Source organism: Centroberyx gerrardi, chromosome 1 (genome assembly GCF_048128805.1).
Source record: "Centroberyx gerrardi isolate f3 chromosome 1, fCenGer3.hap1.cur.20231027, whole genome shotgun sequence".
Lineage (NCBI taxonomy): Eukaryota > Metazoa > Chordata > Actinopteri > Beryciformes > Berycidae > Centroberyx > Centroberyx gerrardi.
The window spans coordinates 26,010,962-26,034,721 of NC_135997.1; the positions used below are offsets into that span (position 1 = coordinate 26,010,962).

At 45.1% G+C, this 23,760-nt stretch overlaps 1 protein-coding gene across 1 annotated transcript in view; it reads right to left on the minus strand.

Moving 5' to 3' along the window:
- Positions 1-10,169: 10,169 nt before the first annotated feature.
- Positions 10,170-23,760, minus strand: part of fto (FTO alpha-ketoglutarate dependent dioxygenase) — a 124,634-nt gene continuing 111,043 nt past the window's right edge. Inside the window, exons 9-10 of the mRNA XM_078285181.1 lie at positions 12,640-12,780; positions 10,170-11,853 (exon numbers count right to left, since the gene is read on the minus strand). Coding sequence (XP_078141307.1) covers positions 11,847-11,853; positions 12,640-12,780 — 148 coding nt within the window. The 3' untranslated portion in view covers positions 10,170-11,846. The remainder of the gene's footprint in view (positions 11,854-12,639; positions 12,781-23,760) is intronic.

A 23,760-nucleotide genomic window follows, 5' to 3' on the forward strand; every position in this document is an offset into this window, starting at 1 on the left:
TGTCAGTGTGTGTGTGTGTGTGTGTGTGTGTGTGTGTGTGTGTGTGGGGCCGGCCAGCAATTCATCCTCAAGGTTGGAGCAGATAAGGTGAGCGTCTCTCTCCTGATGAATACATCACACCTCCCTCCTCTCCTCTCCTCCCTTTCTCCCTTCATCCCTCCCTCCCTCCCTCCCTCCCTCTGACCATCCCTTCCCCTCTTCCACGCTGTCTATCAAGCCATCTTAACGCCGGCCTAATAGCCGGAGTTTCATCTCGTCTGTCTCCAGGAGATGCATTAAACATGACGGCGGTGTGGGAGTAGAGAGATGTGGCTGCTTGTCTCTGCTAATTCTACGCAGCTGATTAAGTTTTAAGCCGCCGTGCGAAGGCCCGCGTGCATCTCGCTCGGGGAGAACGAGCACTGGTTTCTGGTCCAGTTTCCTTAGGCTTCCTCTTCTTTTTCTTCATTTTTCTCTTGTTGCACGCCACCACTTCTTTTATTCCTCTTGATCTTATGCTTTGTCTCTTTTTTTGTCCTCCACAGTGAAGTCGGGGAGAGGACGAAGGATCAGTCTCCTGTTTGTTCGTTTGTCCATTCGTCACATATCAATATCAATATATCAATATATCAATATCTCAGATGCTGCTGGAAAATGATACATCTCACAATGCGCTCCAGCATTTTCAAAATGACACTGATTGTCCCAAGTGGGGGGGGCGCTACAGTTAAAGGTCAAAGCAAAGCAAGGTGGCATGTTTGTCTCTGATTGTCCCGAGGGGGTAATGCAGCACTTGAGGGGGACGACGTGTTTACTGTTGTCTTGTTCTACTTCCTCTCATCTTTCTTATTATTCTCTTGTGCTATCATTCAAAAAGGAGTAATGCTAAACTTCTTCCTCTTTATTCCTCTTCATTCTCTTCTTCTTCTCACCCTTCTTCTCCCTCCCTTATCTCTTATTCTATTCTTCTAAAAGTAGCAAAGCTCACTACTAATGCTATGTGGTCCTTTTCTTCTTTTGCTTATACTATTCTCTTGTTCTATCATAGTAAAAGTAGTGATGCTCACCTTCCTCCTCCTCCACTTGTTCTACCCTTCTAAAAAGCAGTGTTGCTGGCCTAAGCTTTTTCTCGCTCCTGCTGGGTATGGGGGTGAGAGGCCGGCGATATCAAAAAGGCCTTTCATCCATATTAGATGAGATGCAGATGACTCAATTATGCCTGGCCTGACATCAAGACCACTTGGCGGAGAAGCTGCTAACGCTAGAAAACGATCCGTTTAATCCCACTGATATGAATGGCAGGGCGCTAACTGGGCTTGCAACGCTAAGGAAGTGAGACAGGTATGAGCAGAAATGCTTCAGTGCTACTCAGGGGAAACAGGGAAACAGAGTGTATGGAGTGGAAATGAGTGATGGGGGAGATGAGGCATCGGTAGATAAACTGAGAGGAAAAGGAGATGGAGAGAGGAGGTGAGTGGAGTTAAAGATGCTACATGCAGCATTTTGTGTTTCTCAAAAGACCACATTTCCCATAAATCCTGACCCCCCTCCATAGTGTCTAGATAAAGATAATCTTCTCAGCAATGGTCTCGCTTGTTTACAGTGTTAATTCATCACAATGAGTAAAATGAATGTGGTAATGATTTATTTATGTTAAAATGATACATGTAGCACCTTTAAGGCAGTTGTTTTAGACTGGGCTGTGTTGGAGCTTTGGGGTAGAGAACTGGACCTGAGGTGTACAAAAGAGATAGCTGAAGAGTGGATGAGAGAAATGGGTCAGCTACTGGAGAGAGAGAGAGAGAGAGAGAGAGAGAGAGAGAGAGAGAGAGAGGGAGAGAGAGAGAGGTCCTGTAGGACAGACAGAAGATATAGGGGCCGGCCACCAGAGCCAGGGCCACAGCAACGACCCACAAACATGCTCTACATTCGATCAGGCTACTGTTTGATCTGCAACCCCTCCCTCCCTCAAGACCCCCCCTCACCCACCCCTCAACACACACACACACACACACACACACACACACTACTCCCCCTCCCCTCCCCTCCCCTCCCCTCCCCTCCACAGCTCATCAGAGCCATTCAACTGCAGGGATTCCGGCAACATCAACATCAGCAACAAGACTTCACCATCACTTCTCATCACTTTTTTTTTGGAAAACCGTCTCTATTCCACCAATACTAATACTAAGTGAAACGGAGGCCAGTCAATCTGTCAGTGGTGATCCGGCCCCTCACAGACAGGAGGGATAGTTTGTAGAATGAGATGCTTCATCTGTTAGAAACCAGCCTTAGCAGCTCCTCTGACCCTGGGTTTGGTCTGCCTGCCTGATACATGGGTAGTGTGCAGGGATGTAGTGGAGGGTAAACCCACCCAAACTCAGTTTACCCAGCTTTTTATTTGCAGAATAGAGTTTACCCACCTTTTTAGGCCGACATAAATCGTTATGATCTGAATTCATAGTGTACATCATAGTAGCATCAAACTGACTTAAGTTCTATGAGGATAAGGGGAAAGAGACACCTTTTTATTTACCACTACATCACTGGTAGTGTGAGTGTGTGTCTGTTAGTTCTTTAATTTCTGGTGCAAAGTGCCGATAGTGCACACAGGAAGTTCTTCGTACTTTTCTTTAGTTGCTGGAGCATAATACCACTAGTGTGTATAATATGTTTGTGGTTGTGTATGCATGCATTGCATATGTACATGCAAGCATGTCCATACGTGCGTGTGTGTGTTCATACTTGCCCACATGGGTGCATGGCAAGCACCTGGAGTCAGCCCTGCTCCTGGCCGGTTAAGACAAAAACAGCAGATGAATGTTGTGTTCATCCAATGTGCAGAACTCCTGTCTCTGCCTCCCTGTGGCTTGGACAGACTGGGAGCCGCTGTCACACACTATCACCCACACATCAGTCAGCACAGGCCTAACCAGAGGAGAGAGGAGGAGAGGAGAGGAGAGGAGAGGAGAGAGTTGGGCATAAGAAAAGAGGGAAGAGAAGAGGATAGGAAAGGAGAGGAAGGAAAAGAAAGGTTGTTTTCCTCACTTTTACATTTGAAGCATTTGGTTGATGTTCTGATCCAGACATCCCCACAAGAGTGCAAGGGTCAGAGTGTCATGACAATAAATCTAACCAACTAATCCTGTGACCCTATGGAGTGATTAAGACAGAGAAGTGCTACGAAATCAGATAAGAGAAATACTAACAGTTGAGGATATATCATCATAAATCTAATAAAATGGAAGTTGTTTATAAAAACCAAGACAGAGAGACAAAGTCTGTCTTTATTATATATTATTTATCTATGACCATTACACAATTATCACTTCTTACCACATAAGAAACTATGCCCAAACTGAATGTTCATATGCACAAGTCAAATAGGGGAAAAATGTTTTGGAAGATGTTTTGGAAGACGTTTCCACTAGACCACTATCTTTCAGGTTTCTTGTGACCTCAACGTTTTGATGACCTTTAGTGTAACTGACAGTTACAGATCAGTTAGGGTATGCGTTGCCTCATCTTTACTTTGAGGTGAAACTACACTCTTTGCATTTCAGGTTTTCAGCGATCTTGCTTTTTTCGTGACCTTTGGTGCAATTAACAGTTGCAAAACATTAGGGCTGGTGTTGCTTTGCATGTAGTCAATCAAGCCAATGTTTTGTCAGTGCTGAGTGGTGTTTGTCTGAGTCGGTGACAAATGAGCACGGCCCATCCCACTGCTGACAGCCGCCCCAGAGCTGCGATGCTATCTTCAGCCTGCTTCTTCAATTACTACTGCCTTACTGGCCCCAGGCCACCTGCACTCTGGAACCTGGAACATACACACTCACACACACACACACACACACACACACACATACACACATACACAAATCCATTCATGCACAAAAACACACACACTTACATTTTTACACTTGTATTCATGCACGTACACATTAAACACACATAGTATATACATACACAGAAAGCAAAGGCAGACCCAAATACACATACATTGCTCTCCAAACAAAAATCTTCATCTATCTTCATCTATATAACACACTATACATCGTGGTCAGGGTCAGCTCTCTTCAGATTTCCTTAATTCTAAGTATAAAATAAAATTGCCATTCATATGACAATGATAGCAATAATTCTCTACAATAAGGCAATCATTCTTGGCAATTTCCTTACAGATTGGAAATAAAAAATATTTTTCACTTTGGAAGGGAGTCTATATCCTGATTTAACTGAACTCAAACACAATCAAACCCAACCTTGCCACACTTACCCACACACACTCCCTCTCTTATAGTCACACAGCAACACATTTGACTGGGATATGACCCCAAACCGATACCTTTCCCCACCACACACCTGGTTATTTTATCTCTCCCTGTGCCTATTGTTGGCCTAATTGAGGGTGGGTTGGCTGGCTGGCTGGCGGCTGACCCCGGCCAGGACAATGCATACCTGTGGCTCTCACCAGCGTTGTGTAATTGTCTCTTCAAGTGGGGCCCTTTTCCACTCGCCCCCCGAGGGGAGAGCGCTCCACACTCATCCATCACTCAGTCACTCAGCCACTACAGGAAGTAGTTAACATGGGCGACCTCTGGGATGGCGGACCAGGCTGGGATGGGGGAGGGGTTTGGGGGACACAGAGAACAATAGTCCCCTCTTCATCATTGGCGCTGACATCAATCAATCAATCAACCAACCGATCAATCAATCAATCAGCTGTAGAAGCTGTTTGCTCTGCTAATACAGTCAGTTCATTTGAGGATCAGAGAAAGAGAGAGAAGGGGTGATTATGAAGCTCCTTTGTTGTTTTACATATAACAATGTGAAGTCTGCTGAAGAGCTAGCCGAACAGCCTCAAGATGTTGCTGTCATTCATTTGCCTTTAATCGCATCTTGAGTCTGAACGCGATCCATTCAAAACCTACGAGGAAATCTTGGCCACATACTGTGCGTCAAGAAGCAGCTGGTCAAAAAACTGATGCAATGGCTTCCTCCTTGGGTATATAATGTACAAAATAGACACTTAAAAGTTTGGTTGTTAAAATCCACTTTAAATGTCTCAGACATGAAAACTCCATGTCCAAGTCCACAAACTATTCTCTGCTTCCATGTGGCATCCAGCAGTGCCTCCAGATATCAAGACCAAACCCAACGAACCCAATAAATAGCCTTGTATGATGCAGCATTGAGGCACTGTATATTATGATTTGAATGTTTGGTCCACATATTACTTTTATTTTGAAATTTGCAGTGCTGGCCACAACATGGACACAGAAAACAGAGCTTGCACAGTAGCAGAGCGGATGGACTTGGACATTGAGTTTTCTATTGTGATTTGGAAGTGGATTTTAACAACAAAACTTTTGAGTGTTTATTTTTTCAGATATATATCCTCCAAGGATTTGAATGGGTCGTGTTCAAACTCAGGATGCAAGTAAATACAATTGAATTGCAGTGGCATCTTGAGGTCGTTCAGGCTAGCGAAGAACAAGATGTTAATTTGATTGGGAAACCTGTGCTTCTACCTATGAAGATTTTAAAGGTTTTGGAGGGAGAGCAGCATCATGCTAATCAGACATGGGTTAACTATTTCCAAATATTTCTTTACATTTGTTTTAACTTCCTTGGAGAACCCAGTGAGGTCTGCCACATGGGACGACAGTCAGTTTTGGATACTATTCTGTAACTGACAACTGGAATTTTCCACTGTCCAGATGCAGTAAAACCCAGTGATCTGGCACTTCAAGCAGCTTAAAACAAATATTAAGAATTATTTGTAAGTACTATTTGACCCTGGACTGGTGTGGATACACTTGGACTAATTTGTGTGCCAGTGAAGCTAACTTCAGTAAATACGGGGTCTTTGTTCAGATGTCTACCAGACGTTCCAACCCATTTATCTGGAGGCAGAGATATTGAGGAGAGGGTCGCCCAGAGCACAGTAACTCACATCCACCTGACAAATGAGTGGGAATTCACTGCTCAATTACAGACTGGAAGAGTTAGGAGACACATAAGTGGTTGCATGGGCTGGCTGCTAAGGTTGGGGTCAGCTCATTTAAGAAATATTACAAGAAGTATTTTTTACTATAATTACTGACTTAATAACAGCTTGTTCCTGACCACATCACTAAAGTGTAAATCATAACTTTAACAAGAGTGCCCTTAGTGTATTGTTGTCATTGCACAACACGTATAATAATATAAATAATGGTAAAAACACTTCCTGGATGCACAGTGGAGGTGGGACCTCTGCGCTTCATGCTGATTTAAAAAATTTTTGGAATGGCTATTTGACCAATCAGATTGCATGGCTGGAATAACCAATTGCACAGTAGATCACAGGGTCCTGCCCCTATTGTGGAATCACAAAGTATTTTGACCACTGTTAAGTACCTACAGACATTTCATAAATGGTGGTTTAATCTGTTTTGACACATTCAAACCCAGAATGTAATATAAAAAAATAAAAAAATATGTAGTTTTTCAAATATATTGTTTATATTTCTATACTATAGAAGTGATTTATCATATATGAAAATACTATGTGTGTACATAGTATATATACAGTACATGTATATAGTATATAGACGTATGGTATATATGATTGATTGATTGCATTCTGGGTCTACATGTAGTTTCTAATTGAAGGTGTTGAACCACTTCTGCAATCTTTCTGCATTCAACAGTAAAAACAGTTTCTGGAGCCATGTCTGGTTGGGATGAAGTGATTTTTGTATTCTGTATAATATGTGATGTACAGTTTAACTTTTGAATTGAAACACGCCTATGCACATGCAATTTGAAGAAAAGGTAATGCTTTATTTTAATTATGGTGTAACTAGTTTGTAATTATGGGGTACTAATAAAATAACAATGCTGTAGTTACAGGGTAACTGTAGAGAGAATAAGAAGTCCGGGAATTAAGGGGTAACAATTTTGTAATTATGAGAGATTTATAGTAGTTATGGTGTAACTGTTTTTGTAATTAAGGCATACTTAAAAAATAAATAAACAATAACGTAATTAGGGGGGACTAAACAAATGCTATCAGTGCTTAAAGGTTCATGCACTGGAAAAAGGCCATTGTAAAGCGCTACCCATGTTTCTAGTAACTACATGGGTTGATGCACAGGTTGTTCTGGAAAAAATAAATTCTACACCTGAAAAGCTGAATTGAAGATGAATAATTTTTCTTTTTATTTTCCTAAAGTATCTCCTCAGCAGGTAGTAGTAATAGGTAATAGTAATAGTAGTAGGGAGTAGTAAGATTAGAGTGAGCTAACTTGTGGCTTAAAACAGTGAAAGTGCAATAGGCATTAGCAATTAGATAGATGTTTTCTGCATAAAAAATACGGTATCCTAATACAAATTCCAAATATTCAGTTATGTGTTTTTAATCATGTGTAGTTTATAAACCATGTACGAAGTGGGACATCTCTGTCATCAAAGTTTACTGGAGCCTGAGCTTCATCTGATGAATCATAATGCAGCTGGACAGAATGCAGCAGAGTTCAGAGAATTTAGAATGTCAGTGTCATAAAGGAGCGATTGACCTGAACACAGACTCAGACTCACAGTTTCATCTCTGATCGGTGTTCACCTGCACATTGAGACAGAAAACTCACGTTGCATTTATTTGGAGAAACATCAACAATATCTGCTTTTTAGAAAGAAAACCATGGAGAGTGATTTCCATCTTGGTAAGCCACATGTATTTATAATTGTATTATTTAACAGGAAAAGATTAGTACAGAGGATTTTGCTGAACAAACAAGAGACAGATAGTCAGGATAGTCCTGTTGTTTGTGTTGAAGGATTTTCATTTGTGTCCAGTTCTTCCTTCGTTTGATTTACATTGTAAATTCAGATTTGTTGTTGAAACAAAACTATGATGAAAGACATAAGATGAAGCTATGATGAAGCATGTTGACCTTGAATGAAGCTACATCAGGTGGGCTTATGGTTATTTGTTTCATTAAGATGTTGCCATTGCATTTCTTTCAGCATCCATGCAAATAGTCACTCAACTCAATGCCCTTAATGACGATCGCCATGAAAACATCAACTGCATGTTTGCGAAAGTCCTGAATAAGGAGCAGTACCTTTATGCTGAAGCCTCTAGTTTCTCTGGAGTGACTGCTGAGCTCGACTGTGACCTTTCACCTCAGTCTGCTGTTGGTCTCGGCTCCAAACCTGCTTGTGGATTTGAGAGCCTCAATATATGGGAACCAATAGTCAGCACAGCTTCATCAGCATGTAAACGTCTCTTGAATGTGGACAAAGGAGACCTTCCTCCCACAGAGAAAGAGTCTCCTCTCATGACCGAAGACACAGCTGTAGGAAATGCTGGAGCATCCATCCACCCAGCTCTGCATGTTGAGGCTCAATCCAACCTGCTCCGCCTTGTTGAGGCTCCAGTGACTGATGACTTCAAACTCATTGAGAGATTGAGGCTGCTTCAGCGCTCCCCCTTTGGTTTTGACGATGACTACCACCTGGAGGCAGTTGGAAAGAGATACCTCTATGTTCCCCCAGGTGACACATCTGGATTTGTGGCTGACTGCTGCTCACCCTGTGGATCCACTCTGGGCTGCCTGGATGAGTGGGAGCCACTGGTCAAATCCCACTTTGGCTTGGAGAAGGAGAGATTTGGTGAGGAGCTCTTCTATGCTTCATCACATCTCTCTAGATTTGCAGTTGACTGCTCCCCACATGGGCCGACTCTGGACCAGCTTGACAAATGGGAACCTGTTGTCAGCAGCACTGACTCTCACCTGATGCAGTTCCTCTCAGTCCTCCTGGAGGAGGAGGAACTTGGTGAAAAGCACATCTATGCTTCCTCAACAGTGAGTTCTACATTTATGGCTGCCTGCGCTGCACACCATGCCCCTACTCAAGATCATCTTGATGAGTGGGAGCCAATCTTCAAAGCTGATTCTAAACTGATGCTGTTCCTCCAGGACTTGGAGAAGGAGGAAGAGCAATGTCCTTTTATCATCAAGACGGAAACGGTCAACTCCTGTCCACAGATTGAGGCCGCTGCTGAAAGCTCTGTCACCATCCTGCATCAACCTGAATGTTGTGAGGGAACAGAAGTCACTGTGCTCTCTGCTGGACCTGACAATAACTCCACCTCACAGGAGGCTTTCCCCGTCTCTCTTGCTGAATACACCCTGGTTCACCTGCTTGAGGAAGGATCAACCAACCTGCTTCAGGAGTCCCAGGCTCCAGCCATCCAGGTTCAGGTCAAGGCTCCACCAAGCCTTGTGGTTGAAACTGTAAAGGACACCAAGGATCTGTCCGGTCTGACCCTGGAAAAGACACTTTCACCCGTCCAACTGGTCAAACCTACAGTACCTCAGAGTTCCAGTGCCAAAGAAAGTCTGTCAACAAAACCAAAGAAGAAGTGTGGCTTCTTTTCTTGGCTATCCCGCATATTCCGGCGGAAGAACAATAAATCTGCAGACAACATGGCTGCAACAGCAGAGACGCCACTCCAACAGACCTGCCAGACAGAAGCAGATGAGCCAAAGTCCTGCTTGAACACCCTCTCACCTGCAGTCCACTTCTGAACTCCTGAACAACTGAATCATTTTATTTGAATACATTTATTTGCACACTACTGTTATAGTGTCTTTGTGCAATTCTTCAAAACACACCTTTATTCCTGCAGTTATGGGTAACCTGTAGCAGTGAAAGTGTAATGGAATTAGTAAATATATGTTGGTCATTAAATGTTAATGACCAACATATATTTACTAATTCCATACTAATAATAATTCTATACCTCTATTACTAACAATATAATCAGAGTCAATTTTGCTTTTAATATACCACTTGTTTTCTGTAAAAAAAAAAAAAAAAAAACATAAAATTATTATTATTATGGTAATGCTGTAATTATTTTTTTAAGTATGCAGTAATTACAAAAATAGTTACACCATAACTACCTTACAAATCTCTCATAATTACAAAATTGTTACCCCTTAATTCCCGGACTTCTTCTTTTGTTACCCTGTAACTACAGCATTGCTATTTTATTAGTACCCCATAATTACAAGCGGGCTGTAAAATAAAGCGGTACCGTTAAAAAAATATTGTACACTCCATGGGTGTTATGCAGCAGAAATGAAAGAAATAATGGACACAAACACACACACAGCACAGAGGGACACAGGTCGTTGGATAAAACATTTTTTTTTATTTACTGCCATTCCTATTGCTTCAGACAGACAAGCTGTGGCGCAGGGAGCACAGAGTGGTTCAAACAATTCAACGCTACTGCCGATCTACAAACAAATCTCTCTGACAACAACATCCAAAAGAGACACAGCAAAAGAAGAAGCAAGAAGAACAACGTTTGGCAACCATTAACATCTTGAAAAAACTTCAGAAGTAAAAAAAGGAGTGCATTCTGCATTTTTAATAGTAAACAGCATCTCTACTTCATCATGAACTAGATAGAGAAAGAAATCAAACGAGGAGGGCTGCTACGCTGCTTTGACGTCGGCCCCCTTTTCCACCCTTTATTTTGCTTTTTTGAAAGTGGATTTTGTCAGAAGCGGCGGATCTTTCTCTCGCTCTCTCGGATGGCCTGCAGCGTTACAGGGGAACGTGGTGCTCTACACGCTTTAAGAGTAATTAAAAGCGATTGAACAGCTGTAATTATGAGAAACGGCGGTTGTGTTCCGGGTCATTCTATCAGTGCTGCCTTTCATCAGAGCAGAGGCAGAGAGGCCCCGCTGCTAGTCTCTGTTTCTCCATATGCACATCTTACAGCACAAACAACTCCCAGCCCGGCTACAGGCTCACACACTCTATCACACTCATGCACACACGCCTTCACGTACACATGCGGGAGGGAGCACGTGCACGCACACAGACACACGCACGCACACACATACACCCAATCTATCATATGTATATACACACGGCTAAATGTACACATACAAACACACGCATACACACCTTCATGTAGTCATATGCAAGTGTATGAAAGCACGGGCATACACGCTGGTACTTCATGCGCGCACACAAAAACACACACACACACACACACACACACACACTCAAATATTGCACAAGCACACCATCATACTGTAAACACAAAACAACACATTCTTCATGTTCTCTATTGGGTGACATTCATAACTTTCATATCACTATCTTTCTTTGGTCTCTTCAGGCTTTTTCCACTGTTGAACACAAAAAGGGGATTACACTATACAGTTAAAGTGAAGAATGCAATAGAAAGTGAGCAAAGTGAGAGAAAGTTTTTTTTTTTTTAACCATTCTATACTGTAGGATAACACTGTATGACGAGTAGAAAGCATACATGTATGTACTGTACTGTGACTACTGAGGAATGAGTCAATCCATTGACAAAAGCATGTCTGGGTTACATGAGATTAAGTAACAGAGTACACTGAAATAATAAATAGCTACACGATGAATGCTAACACTGAAATGCAGGTTCCACTTATGTTTCGTTAGACCATTGTGAGACTAGTAGCTTGGTGCTAAGCTTGCTTTGTTAGCGTGTTACTGAAGCACTACTCTGGTTCTATGGTGGTGGTCTGGTTGGGTAGCCAGTATCCTTCCAGCCAAAACCAAGCTGGGGTAGGTGAGATGCCGGGGGTCAGGGGTCAGTGGGGGTGGGGTTGGGGGGTACTGGAGGGTGGGGCTGGGGGGGCTGTGGACGCCCCAATCAAAAGGAAATCAATCTTGGTGTGATCACAACTGAGCTTCTGTCTTCTGTGGTCTGTCCCCTCAGCTGATGTGGGGAGCCATTCAGAAAAGCTGGTGGGTTTCTTTCTCTCTCTCTCTCCCTCTCTCTCTCTCTCACTTCTCTCCGCCCTTCACATCCTGAAATGGAAACAAAATGGCCAAGTCAAGGTCAAAAATTATAATATCTTTGAAAATCCATTATTTTTTCATCTCTATTTAATGTTAGGGTTGGGCCTCCTGTGAGGTTAAAGCTAGGGTTTGGTTTAGGTGTAATAATAAGATTTATATTGGTGAAAGCTGATTCCAGTTTTGCAGCTTGGCCAGACAGTAACGTTCCTCCATTCACAGCCTTGATATGTGACAACAAGTGGTTGAGATGCCTCTGTGCAGGCAGGGGGCCAGGAGGGGCCCAGGCTACACACTGTAATGATGATTGGCTACAATGAAGAGAGCCAGAGTCGGTTGTAATATGACAGGGCTAGCTTAATAAAGAGTAATGTACTGGCCAGTCCGAACGCCAACTCCACTGGATCATTACAGCGTATGTATGAGTGTGTGATAGGACTCGCCCGGGGTTTTGGGAGAGTGTGTGTTTGTGTGTCTGTATGTGCATACAGTTTGGGCATATGCAAATGAGTGCTGGTTATTTGTGTCTCTTTGCTTGAATTTATGTGGGAATAAATAAATCATTCAGACCTGTATGTATGCATGTGTATGTAACCAAATGGGATAGATGCAGTCTGTTTTCAAAAAGACCCTTAAAGCATGGGGCATCAATATATATATGAATTAATGAAAAAATCAAGATCAACTCATCAGTCATAATGAAACTCTGTATTTATATATATGTACGTAAGTAAATTTATAGCTTTCCATGTATCAACTTTAAGTGTAAGGACATCTTTCCCCACATCTCGGGCCCACCTCCAGAGGAGTGACTCCACCCTGTTGATGATGTCAGCCAGGTCAAAGGGCAGCGGCATGTTGGGGTCGTCCACGCCCCAGAAGGGCCGGTCCACGGGGGCCTCCTCAGGGGGTAATGTCTGGGCCAGACTGGAGTGGCACCTGAGGCGACAGGACACAGGAAACAAACGCACCCATCAGCTCCTCCCTCTCATCGAAACCAACTGGTAGACACTCATCAGCATTAGGACAAGCGGTTAAAGGGAAGGTTTCAGGGTTTTTAGGATCCTGTTCTATCGATCAGCAATGAAGCTCTTAGGACTTTCACAAAGCTTTCATACCAGAGCTTTTGCTTTTGAGAAGTTGTCAATGGGGTATGAAAGTAATACTTTCAAAACTGCATTCAAGTCCTGTCACTTAACCTTACTATAGCTGCAGCGGTGGAAGGCTTCGAAAAATCCCAAACCTTCCTTTTAAGGTCTACACACAATAACCAGTGCTGGTTGACAACTGAGGGATTGTAGGTGAAGATAAACAGAGATCTTTCTATCTGGTCTTTGTGTATTGACTGATGGGGAATTTGAAGAGGTCAGTCACAGAAATGTCAAGTACTTGTTTGGTCAGTGTACCGAGTGTGTGCGTGTGTGTGTGTGTGTGTGTGTGTGTGTGTGTGCGTTTATTTGTCCCTAAACACACAGGGTGGGTATTGTGTGTTTGACCAGGAGGCAGTCGGCTTGTGTGTTTCCTCTCCCTTTTATGACTCCTAATAATACTGGGCCCAATTAGACCCTGCAGGGTGTAAGAGTGTGACTGTAAATGCTTGAGTGTGTCTGTGTGATGTGTGTGCACCCGCATGTGATGTGGTTTGCGGAAAGGAGGCAAAGGATAATGGAGGGAGAGAGAGAGAGAGAGAGAGAGAGAGAGAGAGAGAGATAATAGTGATGAGTCAGGAAAGTGTTTCTAAAACCATAAATGGGCATGACAGTGTCAGGCTGATGAGAAAGCACCATATCACATATTATGATTAATGCCCCTTTCATCTTACACCCACACATACCCACACACACTTGCGCAGCCAGATGCTTTCACTAGGACATCACTCTATTGTTGCAGTCATGGGGAGAGCGGTGAGAAAAACAGCCTTTTGATGCCGTTGCATTATGTTTATATGATTAATAATCTGGAGTTACTCTGTGCTGTCTACAGTGTTTGGAACCAAACTGAATTCCCCCGCGGCCGTAACGGACGTGCGCCACGTCTTTTGTCGGAGCAGTGTAAATATTTGCTGAGGTGACTCGGTGGTGCTCGGCGCTGTCATTGTAAATCTGCTCCCTGCCTCTGACAGACGAGGCTGACCTCTGACCTGGAAGTGCAGGAGGGAGGGGTGGAGGACGGTATTTTCCTGTGTGTGTGTGTGTGTGTGTGTGTGTGTGTGTGTGTGTGTGTTCAGACGTGCATGAGTATGGGCACGTGGTGGCCCCCTGAATTTCCCCCTACAGCCACAAGGCCACTGACAATCCCCACTCAGTCATTATTTAAAAGAGGCTGGTGTCTGTCCTGTCATATCCCTCTCCATCGACTCTACCCCATCCCCACCCTCAAAACCTCAACCCCCACCTCAGGAACACCCCCCTTCCCCTTCTCCCCTTCCTCCCCTCCACACACACACACACACACACACACACACACTTCTCTGTGGCCCCTGACTGCAGGAGGGGATGGAGAGGACAGGGAGAGACGAAGAGAAGGATGGGGGGGGTTGGTTATGGATGGGATGAGGGGATGTTAAAGTGGTCAGGGGACGGCCAGGGGCTGCCACAATTTGCGGTTATATATTTTTGCCGGGGCCACTTAATGTTCGAGTGGCTCTCGGACTAAGTGCTGCATTTTGGTGCGGTTAGCCCTTTAAAGAGCTGCCGCATTACGGTGGTGAGGAGCGGCATTAACATCCACTGTTCCAATATATCTTCTGCGCTCCGGATCAGGGCCTGATAATAGCATCTGTTAACATGCACTAAGTACCATTATGTAGCACATCACTTCATAAATAATACGATTAGGCGACCTTGGGGCTTTGCGACGAGCCGTGTGTTTAAATGTTCTCATCATTTATTTAGGGTGCGAATTAAAGGAAGCGCCACTTCAGAGGAGGAGGAGGAGGAGGAGGAGGACATGGCTGGCATACATATCTACTGAGTGGGCGAGATAGAGGGAGAGAGAGCGAGAGAGAGAGAGCTGCAAACTGACCCAGACAACACGCACACAGACACACACACACACACACACACAGACACAGACACACACACACATAGTTAGGTTCTGCTGACATCAGCGTGAGGACACCATAGGCCATGGGAACCCAGGCCTTTGATTTGGTCTGATTAAGTATTCATGCAGCGGGGCTATGAGAGAAAACACTAGCCTCTTTTCTGTTGCCCTGACTTAGAACGAGAGGCTACACGCCGTAAATATCTGACCAGCCACATTCAATGCTCCATTTATCTGACAAGGGATCTTGCAACATTAGCTTGCAAATAGAAGGCTCCTGGTTTACCAGAGATACACAAGATATCAAGACTGGAGTCCTATCAAAGATAATATAGTGTAGGCGATTCAGCACACACTTTTACACCATCTACCACTGTTCACAGAGTGCCGTCCCTTGACTACTAAAATGGAACCAAACAAAAAGTCAATATCGAGCGAGGTGCCTTAAGCTCTCCAGGGCTCTTGCTAGAAATTCAGTGTAAGCCGCAGTGGCGTACAAACAAGGCTCACCAAACCACTTTCCCATGGCAGAACAGCCCACCTTAAAGTTAAGGTCAAAGACAAAGAGGTGTGAGGGGGGTGTGGAGAGGGAGAGAGTGTGTTTGTGAGTCCAGGCTGTTCCAATGGATTAACCCCAGACAGATATGGGCCTAACTATCCCATCTGGCGCTCGGTCAAGAGAGATTGGCAATACAATCACTCATTTCAATTTGCCCTGAAACCCTATAGCCTGGCAGGCCCCCGCTCAAATGGTATGCTAATGTGAAAGGTATCTGGGATTCTATCGCCTCTATTCCACAGAGGCCTTTCCCTCCATGCAGCACAGTGCACTTGAACTGCGGCTGGGGTGGGAGCTCCACGGCCCTCGCTGCAATAAGGGCCGGAGCCCCCTTTGCGCTCAAACTAACCACTTTAGCTAAAGTGAGTGTTAATTATGGACAGGCAAAGCAGTCAATAAAAGGTTAATGTAAAAGTCAAAGGATAAATTCCTTTAAGCATTGCATCATTCCACCATCTCCGCGACCAACACGCTGCTCGCAGGTCTCCTAATCAATACGTTTTACTGTAATGCGCTCCCCATCGATTTCCTCCCCCCTCTTCCACACCCGGGCTCCATTGCTTGGTCAAAGAAAGGAAAGGGAGAGGGAGAGAGGGGTAGGGGAGAGAAAAGAAAACGAGTAAATAAAATGATTAACCTCGGTTTCACTTTGTTGTTTCACTCTCCGTCTCTCTCTGAAAGGCTTGTTAGAAGAGTGCAGGGTGGTGCAATATCATCACGGCCATCACCACCGCAACCATCACCATCATCAGCATCAGCATCATCAGTCCACTCAATCTCTGGCCGCTGTGTAATTGTGTAGCAGTACACTCACGCTGGGCCATACATTAAAAGGCCCTCTGCTCTTAACAGGATGGAAATCCGCCTAATAGACAACATCAGTGCTTCCGACTCATGCAATTACACTGATAAATGCACAATTGTGTCAAGCCAAGTGAAAAAGGACCCAGACAACGTAGATAGGAGACAACACTTATTGCATTATTGCTCCAGGAGGTCATTTGTAACCACATGGGACTAGACAGCCTGGGCTGTCTGATTCAGGACATCGTCTATGGATATGGGTGGAGTCGCACCGCACTGATGAAAGCTTTTTGGAAGGGATACAACAGTGGCTCGGATGTCTTTTCTGAACTTGTTTGTGGCTCAATTGCTTTATGAGAGGGCCCAGCAAATCAGCTTCCGTTAGGTGCAACAATGTGGAAAATGTCTTTTCAATCATCTGTGTGAATTATGGCCAAAGTGCCTTACAGTACCATAAGAACATACATTTTAAACATGGGCAGGCCACTGGGAATCGAATCCTTTCAACCTGCAACGTATGTGCCATGCTCTACTTATTAGCAATACCAGACCAAAACAAACCCTCGTAAAAGTGTGTTGACGCGGAACATCAATCAATCATCCGTGTGAATTCTGAGCTGTATTGTATATGCCTGTACTGATCAAGGGAAGCGAAATGCCTCTGATCACCTGCTTCCTCATACTCTGTCTGTGTTACACCCAACTCTCCACCAGTCCTGTGCAGGTGTGAGTTTTTATGGTCTTGGCAACCCGAGCGCCCCGATAGCTGAGAATGCAATCAAACAAGTCATGAAAAAACAGGCATGTGTCTCATAAATCAGGCTGCCCCTGAAGGGAAGGCACGCAATCACGTCCCAAGGAGAGAGAGAGAGAGAGAGAGAGAGAGAGAGAGAGCACATCTGTCTTCATATATGTGTTTATACAGTGTTATGTAATAGGTAAGTGTGAGAGACAAAGACAGAGAGACCACATCTATCTATGTACGCATCTTTCTACTGTTGTGCAAGATGGGGATCTTAGTGAAGTCATGTAGAGGGCAGTACAACAGTGAGACTAGAGAGATTCGGAGCAAGGCCAAACCTGCAAGGTGTGTGGGGCTTTGGATCCACACCTACACCACCCAGATCTCTCCCTCTGAACTCACACGGCTGTCCTCATTACTGCCTGTGAACAGTGGCTCAAACCCCGATCCCCCCATTCCCCAACTCCCATTATCCCAATCACTGCCACATACAGCGCCTCCACCCCTCAGCATTAAATGTAAACTGGTGCAGAAAGTGAGCCAGCCAGCCAGCCAGCCAGCCAGCCAGCCAGCCAGCGAGAAAGCGTGGGCAGGGCCGCGTCTTAACCGTTTCCTCAGGATCAATCGACTGCTATTGTGTCTGCAGACAGCTGCTGACTGTACACTTTGTGAGTGTGTGAGGTGGGCGATTGTGGCGAGCGAGAGGAGAGAGGAGGAGGGGGGGGGCGACATCAAATGCGTGACATATGTTCCTTTCATTTTGATTCCCTCTAAAGAGCCCAGGCTAATAAAACTAACATCTGATGCACTCTTTTTCCCTTTAATTAATGGTTGTGGAAAACACGCAAAAATGCATTAGCAAGGGGAGGGTGGGTGCTGGTGGGTGCTTTCCTCCCTCCCCCCCACGTGCCACCACAGCTCGGCTGCTGCTGCTGGGAACAATGATTCTGCCAGGGAGCGAGGGGTACCTTTGGGTGGGGCAACTCCTTGCCATGGCCACCCCCTCAGACTCTGTGAGGTCTCCCTCTCGCCAGCTGCAGTCTGGACTGCTCATTAAACCACATGAAACAAATAAGGCTCATTATTGGCGCCTCCAGGAGCCAGTTGGGAACACAGGGACCCGAGTGCACGTTGGGTCAGCGCAGTTAGATTTAGAGCGAGTCTGGGGCAGAGACAGAGCGGGCTCATCGTCCTCGCGCAGCCCCTGCCTGCTTCACACCCTGGGTGTTTGATGTGGGCTGGCTGGCTGCCGCGTCTAGAGCAGGGCGAACCAGATGTAACAGAAAAACACACACGCAGCCAGGTAGCCTCCAAATAGCCTTCATAATTGGAGGCAATAAAACACTATTGCAGTCTGGAAGTGCAAAGGAGGCAAGCCCCCTGAACTGCAGCTACCGCTCTCAAAAACCAGGTGGACGTCCATTAGGTGCTTAACAGCGTAACAAATTACCCAACACCCCGGCCCGCTCGCTCTCCTCCTCGGGCTATGGGATGGAATGTGCCCTAATGTCAACACAGGCGCAAAATTTACGAGCAGACAACTTTTGTTCAAATGCAATCAGGTTCTAATAAAAAAGAGGCAGGAAGAGGACAAACAGATAGGGCCCTCCTGGCCGTTTGCTCTTCCGACAAGGGGCGGAGAGACGGATCATCCCCTAAGGCTCTGGATCAGTTTGTGTATGAGTGTGTGTGTGTGTGTGAGAGAGAGAGAGAGAGAAAGAGAGAGAGAGAGAGAGAGAAGGAGAGAGTTTGTGTGTTTTTGTGTGTGTGTGTGTGTGTGTGTGTGTGTGTGTGTGCTCCAGGCTGATTGGGGAGGGATGAGGGCGGCTGAGGCTGCTGGCCTACTAGCCACCTGTGCCAGGCTACAGGCTAGCTCAACTGAAGCAGCTGGCTCGAAGGAAAAGCAAAAAACAAATGTTTACTCTGGGCCCTGCCAGTGACACCCTGAGGACAAGGCTAAGCAGGGACCAACGCCCAGCTCAACACAACAACCCTCTCCGTCATCATCCAAAACGAGCCACATGTGGCCAAATACCAGAGTGAAACATTTTGATATATGCAGGCAAAACTAATTAGACTCGGTCTTAAAGACACATCAGAGTTTTTCCTGGTGACGCTGTTTATTTATACAGCCCGGGAGAGAAAATGGAGCAATAAGAGGACTTGATGGCGAGGGTACAGAGGTTACGAGCCTGCGAGTGTTTGCGCTTTTTCACAGCCCAGCTTTTGAAGGCTGTAAATCCTCCGTTAGGGAATCAGGAAGAGGGTTACTGCGGCGCTGGGAGCACTAACTCTTAGTCGTCCGGAGCAATGGCACGCTGTTGCTGTGAAAACTTGTTGTTCTGTGAGGGTTCCTGTAAAACGATCATTTTACTCCCCCCCCTCACCCCCTCCCTCACTCCTGGCCCAGTGTTACTGCCTTGTGGGCATCATCTGAATGGTGCAATAATGCTGGTGATGGATGAGGCTTGCCTCAACAGCTATACAGCCGAGCAATTGGCTGACACCTGACCCCAGTCACATGATAAGGTCGATCCAACATGGGCACAATTCCCACCTGTCTTCAGGTGACAATGGCAGGGTCAAGCTGGCCCGGCTAATTATAGTCTATTGTACCTCCGATTGCCTGGTTACAAGTCATCCCTCTAGCTCCAGGGGATGTGGTGTTAAATTCTGAAACCTTTATGTGAAGCTAAACTGTGAGACAGAAGCTTTAAACTGTTGCACAACAGATATTGGGTTTCAGAAAGGTGTATATTAAACTGTTTTACAAGAGAAAAAAGGGAGAGGAGAGACTGAATTTGCTGTTTCCTTAAATGAGCAATGAAAACAGACATGGAACTCTTCAGAGGGGGGAAACAAAGCAGTGCTCTGCTATCATTTGAATATGAGATTTTGTAAAAATTGCATACAAAAAAAGTCACCTCCACGGTTTTTAAGGATGACATCACATGATGAGCTCAGCAAGCCAGTGCCTTTGAAAGTCAACACACCTCTCAGACAAGGAGCCATAAATCTTAAACACCATAAATCGGACAGGCCTAGGCGTAAAATGTGGCCATCAAACTCGACAACGATACTAAACATATACACACCTTGTTGTAGGATCCTGGCATTCAAACAAAGATTTATTTTACTTTTATCTGATCTGGTATAAGCCGTGGAAATTTGATCATTTTAATAAACTGGATGAATAGAGAACAAGAGTTGTGTTTTAGAAATGTGTGAATCAAAGTTTTAAAAAAAAAAAAGCCCCCATTCGTATAGCTAGTGTGCAAATGCTGGACAAAAGATGCAGGACAAACTCTTAACACTGACTCTGCTGTTTGAATACTTTCAATTATAATACAAGGTAGACCCATTAATATTTCAACAATATATTTAACTTCCCTTCCAAAATACTATATTTTGGGGCAGAAAATACCTGAAGTTTATCATTCAGTATTTTATTTTTTTTATTTGATTTAATTCATTTTTATTTGTATTTGCATTGTTTTTTACCTTTTTGTTCATATGCTTTACTGCCTTTCTTCTCCAACCTACACCTCTATTATACCTCTACCTTGATTGTAGCTTAGGGATCAATAAAGTTCATCTTATCTGATCTGATCTCTCAATAATACATCCAGTGTTATCATTTTGTCAACCAAGTTATCCTGCTATCCTAAATCACCGGCTTTTGTTTTTTTATCCTATCCATCATTTTATTTTCCTAAAGCAGGATGTCTGTCTAACCATGGAATGAAATCCTTCACCTATTTAAGCAAAAACACATTAACATTTATTTAAGCACTTACAGCCTCGCCACTGGCAATGGAAAACATGACCAGCAACACTGACATTAATCATAAGCCCATCATTTAAGATTTTTAATTGACTACAGTAGAAGCAGGCCTTGGGGAAAAACACTCAGTTGAAACCACACAGTTCTCTGGAGACTATGTCATATGAGTCAGAACAATAATGATGGGTAATCTACTGTAACTGCATTGAATGACAGATTTGTGAGGGAGGACGCAAATGATAAAACAGAAAAATAGGCTATCATATTGAGTCATTCCCTGATTTTTTTCTCAATTAACCTCTGAATGAAGCAGTATACTAAGGAGTGGCACAAAGTAGGAGAAGATGTTCATGTTCCCTCAGGGTATCTGCCATACGGCAAACGACCAAAACCACTATCACTCTGTTCTATCAACAGTACGCGATGAACTCATTCTGAAAATGCCTGGGTGGTTTTAACTTACAAGTAGCATTTTCCCAGAGGCATTACTGTTTTTTTTTGGCAAACAAACAGACACAAGAAAAAGTCCCACACTCAGTGACGCTTTCCCCAAGTCTGAGAAAGACCTGTGTGTGTATAGGAGTACGTGATTGTGTGTGTGTGTGGGTGTGGGTGTGTGCATTCATGCGTGCATATGCGTGTGTTGCATGTGTGTGCGCTTGTGCGTCCATGCCAGAGGAGTGCTATCCGCCAGGTGTTTGAACTTCTGCATCACCTGGTGCTCCTGCTGCGTGAACACGAGTTTTGTTTCACCCTATTAAGTAAATAGTGTAATTAAAGGGCCTCGGCATTTAAAACGCTGTGAACAGCCAGCAATTTGTTTGGAAGAGCAGCCAGGCCAGGCCCTGAGGCACAGCACCAAAACAGGATGCAAAGAGTGCACACAGCGAGCCAGGGAACGCAGTAGAATGGAGAGTGTGTGTGTGTGTGTGTGCGCGCTACTCTATGTGTGCACGCCCGTAAACATGCGTGTGTGTGTGTGTGCTTAGGTGTGTGTGTCAAGTCATTGTAAATCACTTGGAAGTTGGGTAAGAGTGCCAAAGAAAAAACAAGGTGTTTGTGGTCTAACAGGTACTTAACACTGTTCTATTTGTAGTGACAATATCACTGCTCCACGCCATAACCTTATCCAAGAAAGAGAGTATTGTGTTTCACAGGATCCAACCCTTTGTCTACAGTGTTCACATTGATACTGTTGTTTAGTCTGCCACTAAGTAAAATAAAGGGCGGTATGAACTGTTTAGTTGAACATCAATGTAAAAGGTGTGAAGAAGCACAGGCTTAGCTGGTTTGCCATACAGGACAATGCTTAGACAAAAGCCACAAGACAAACAGAATAAGGACAGAGGGATTACAACCGACGCAGTAATGGGAATCAACTCTCCCATTAGTTTCCTCTGTGGATGATTCCTCCACTCCACCTCCAGCCACTGCTCCACGCTCCCTATCCCGGAGAGAACGCTCCTTACTAAATTCTCCGCCGTTAGCGCTGATCCGGGGTCAGCTGTGGGGAGTAGGAGAGGGATCACCTCATCCTGAGCCCTACGGAAGCCCAGATGGCTGTGTGCAAACTCTGATCCCGAACCAGCTTACAACTTCAGTCGCTGTGGCCGCATCCCCCAAGTCCGTAGTTTAACACCCCACCCACACACACACACACACCCCCCACCCCCCGACGTCAGCCAAGGTCACGGACGCACACTTGAGAGGCAAGAAGAGTCAGCGGTCAAGTGCTGCCAGAGTACAGGGAATTAGATCTGGGCTGAGTGGCCCTCATCCGGCTAAGCCTGGTAAGTAGCAAGACTAACAGGCTGAGGCATGGTGGTTTGGCCATGCAGGCACACACACACACACACACACACACACACACACACATACACATGCTTGCAGACTTGCACGCACACATATATACATGTATATAAAGGAGTGTGTATAAAGACATGCACATAAAGAAGTAGACAGACACACACAGACACACACACACACACACACGGAAGGAAGGACTCCGAGGGCTACAGATGGTGTGCCCTGGGCCCGGTGGCTGGGGCTCTGAGTGAGCTAGTTTTAGCTCCAGTGTGGAAGCTGCCTTGGCACTCAGGGCTGAGGGGTTGGGGGCGGAAGACAAAGAGCAGCGGAAGCAGAGGATGAGGGGAAGAGAGGAGGAGGAGGAGGAACAGGAGGAGGAGAAGAAGAAGAAGAAGGAGGAGGGGGCGGGGTCTCTTCCCTGCATGGGGGCTCCTAACATTTTTAGTACAACATCAACATGTCACCGTCCATTCGCCCCCTTGCCCACCTCCTATCCCCCACCTTCCCCCGCAACAACACACATATTAGCGCGAGCACACACACACACACACACACACACACGCCACAAACGCACAAACACATAACACAGCCTGGGAGCCAGCGGCCACTTCAGCCTTAATTCCGCCTGACTTCCGCTGTCCGCCTGGCAGGAGACAGGGAGGCAGAGGACAACAAGCTGTGAATACGGGAAGAGACAGAAAATCATTGAGAACCTTGCCTTTATGAATCTTTGATGAGAGAGAGCGGGGGTTGGCGGGGGCTTTGCCTCTGGTTAAATCAGAGCATAGCGTGTGTGGTGTGTGTATGACTGCCAACAGAGGTTGAGATAAACAGGGCCTGGACCGGGCCCAGACAACTGCAAACCCCGGAGTCGGGAACATTTGTCCCTGCAATTAGTCCCTGTCCCCTCCGCTCATGTCGCAGGTAAGTGGTATTGGGAGCTAGCAAGGCAGCTGTAGCTATGAGTGCCTGGGCGCCCGGCGAGGGGTTGAAGGTTGAAATGTATCCCGTAATTCTCTGTGTGCATGCGGAAGGTGTCCTCTTTATTTAACTATGCGCCTGACGCATAGTTTACCCCAGAACCGATCAGTCAACCGATCAATCAATCTATCTATGCAGGACAAGAATCACAGTCAGAAAGAATGAACTGAAGAATCAACTACCTGATCTCATGACAAA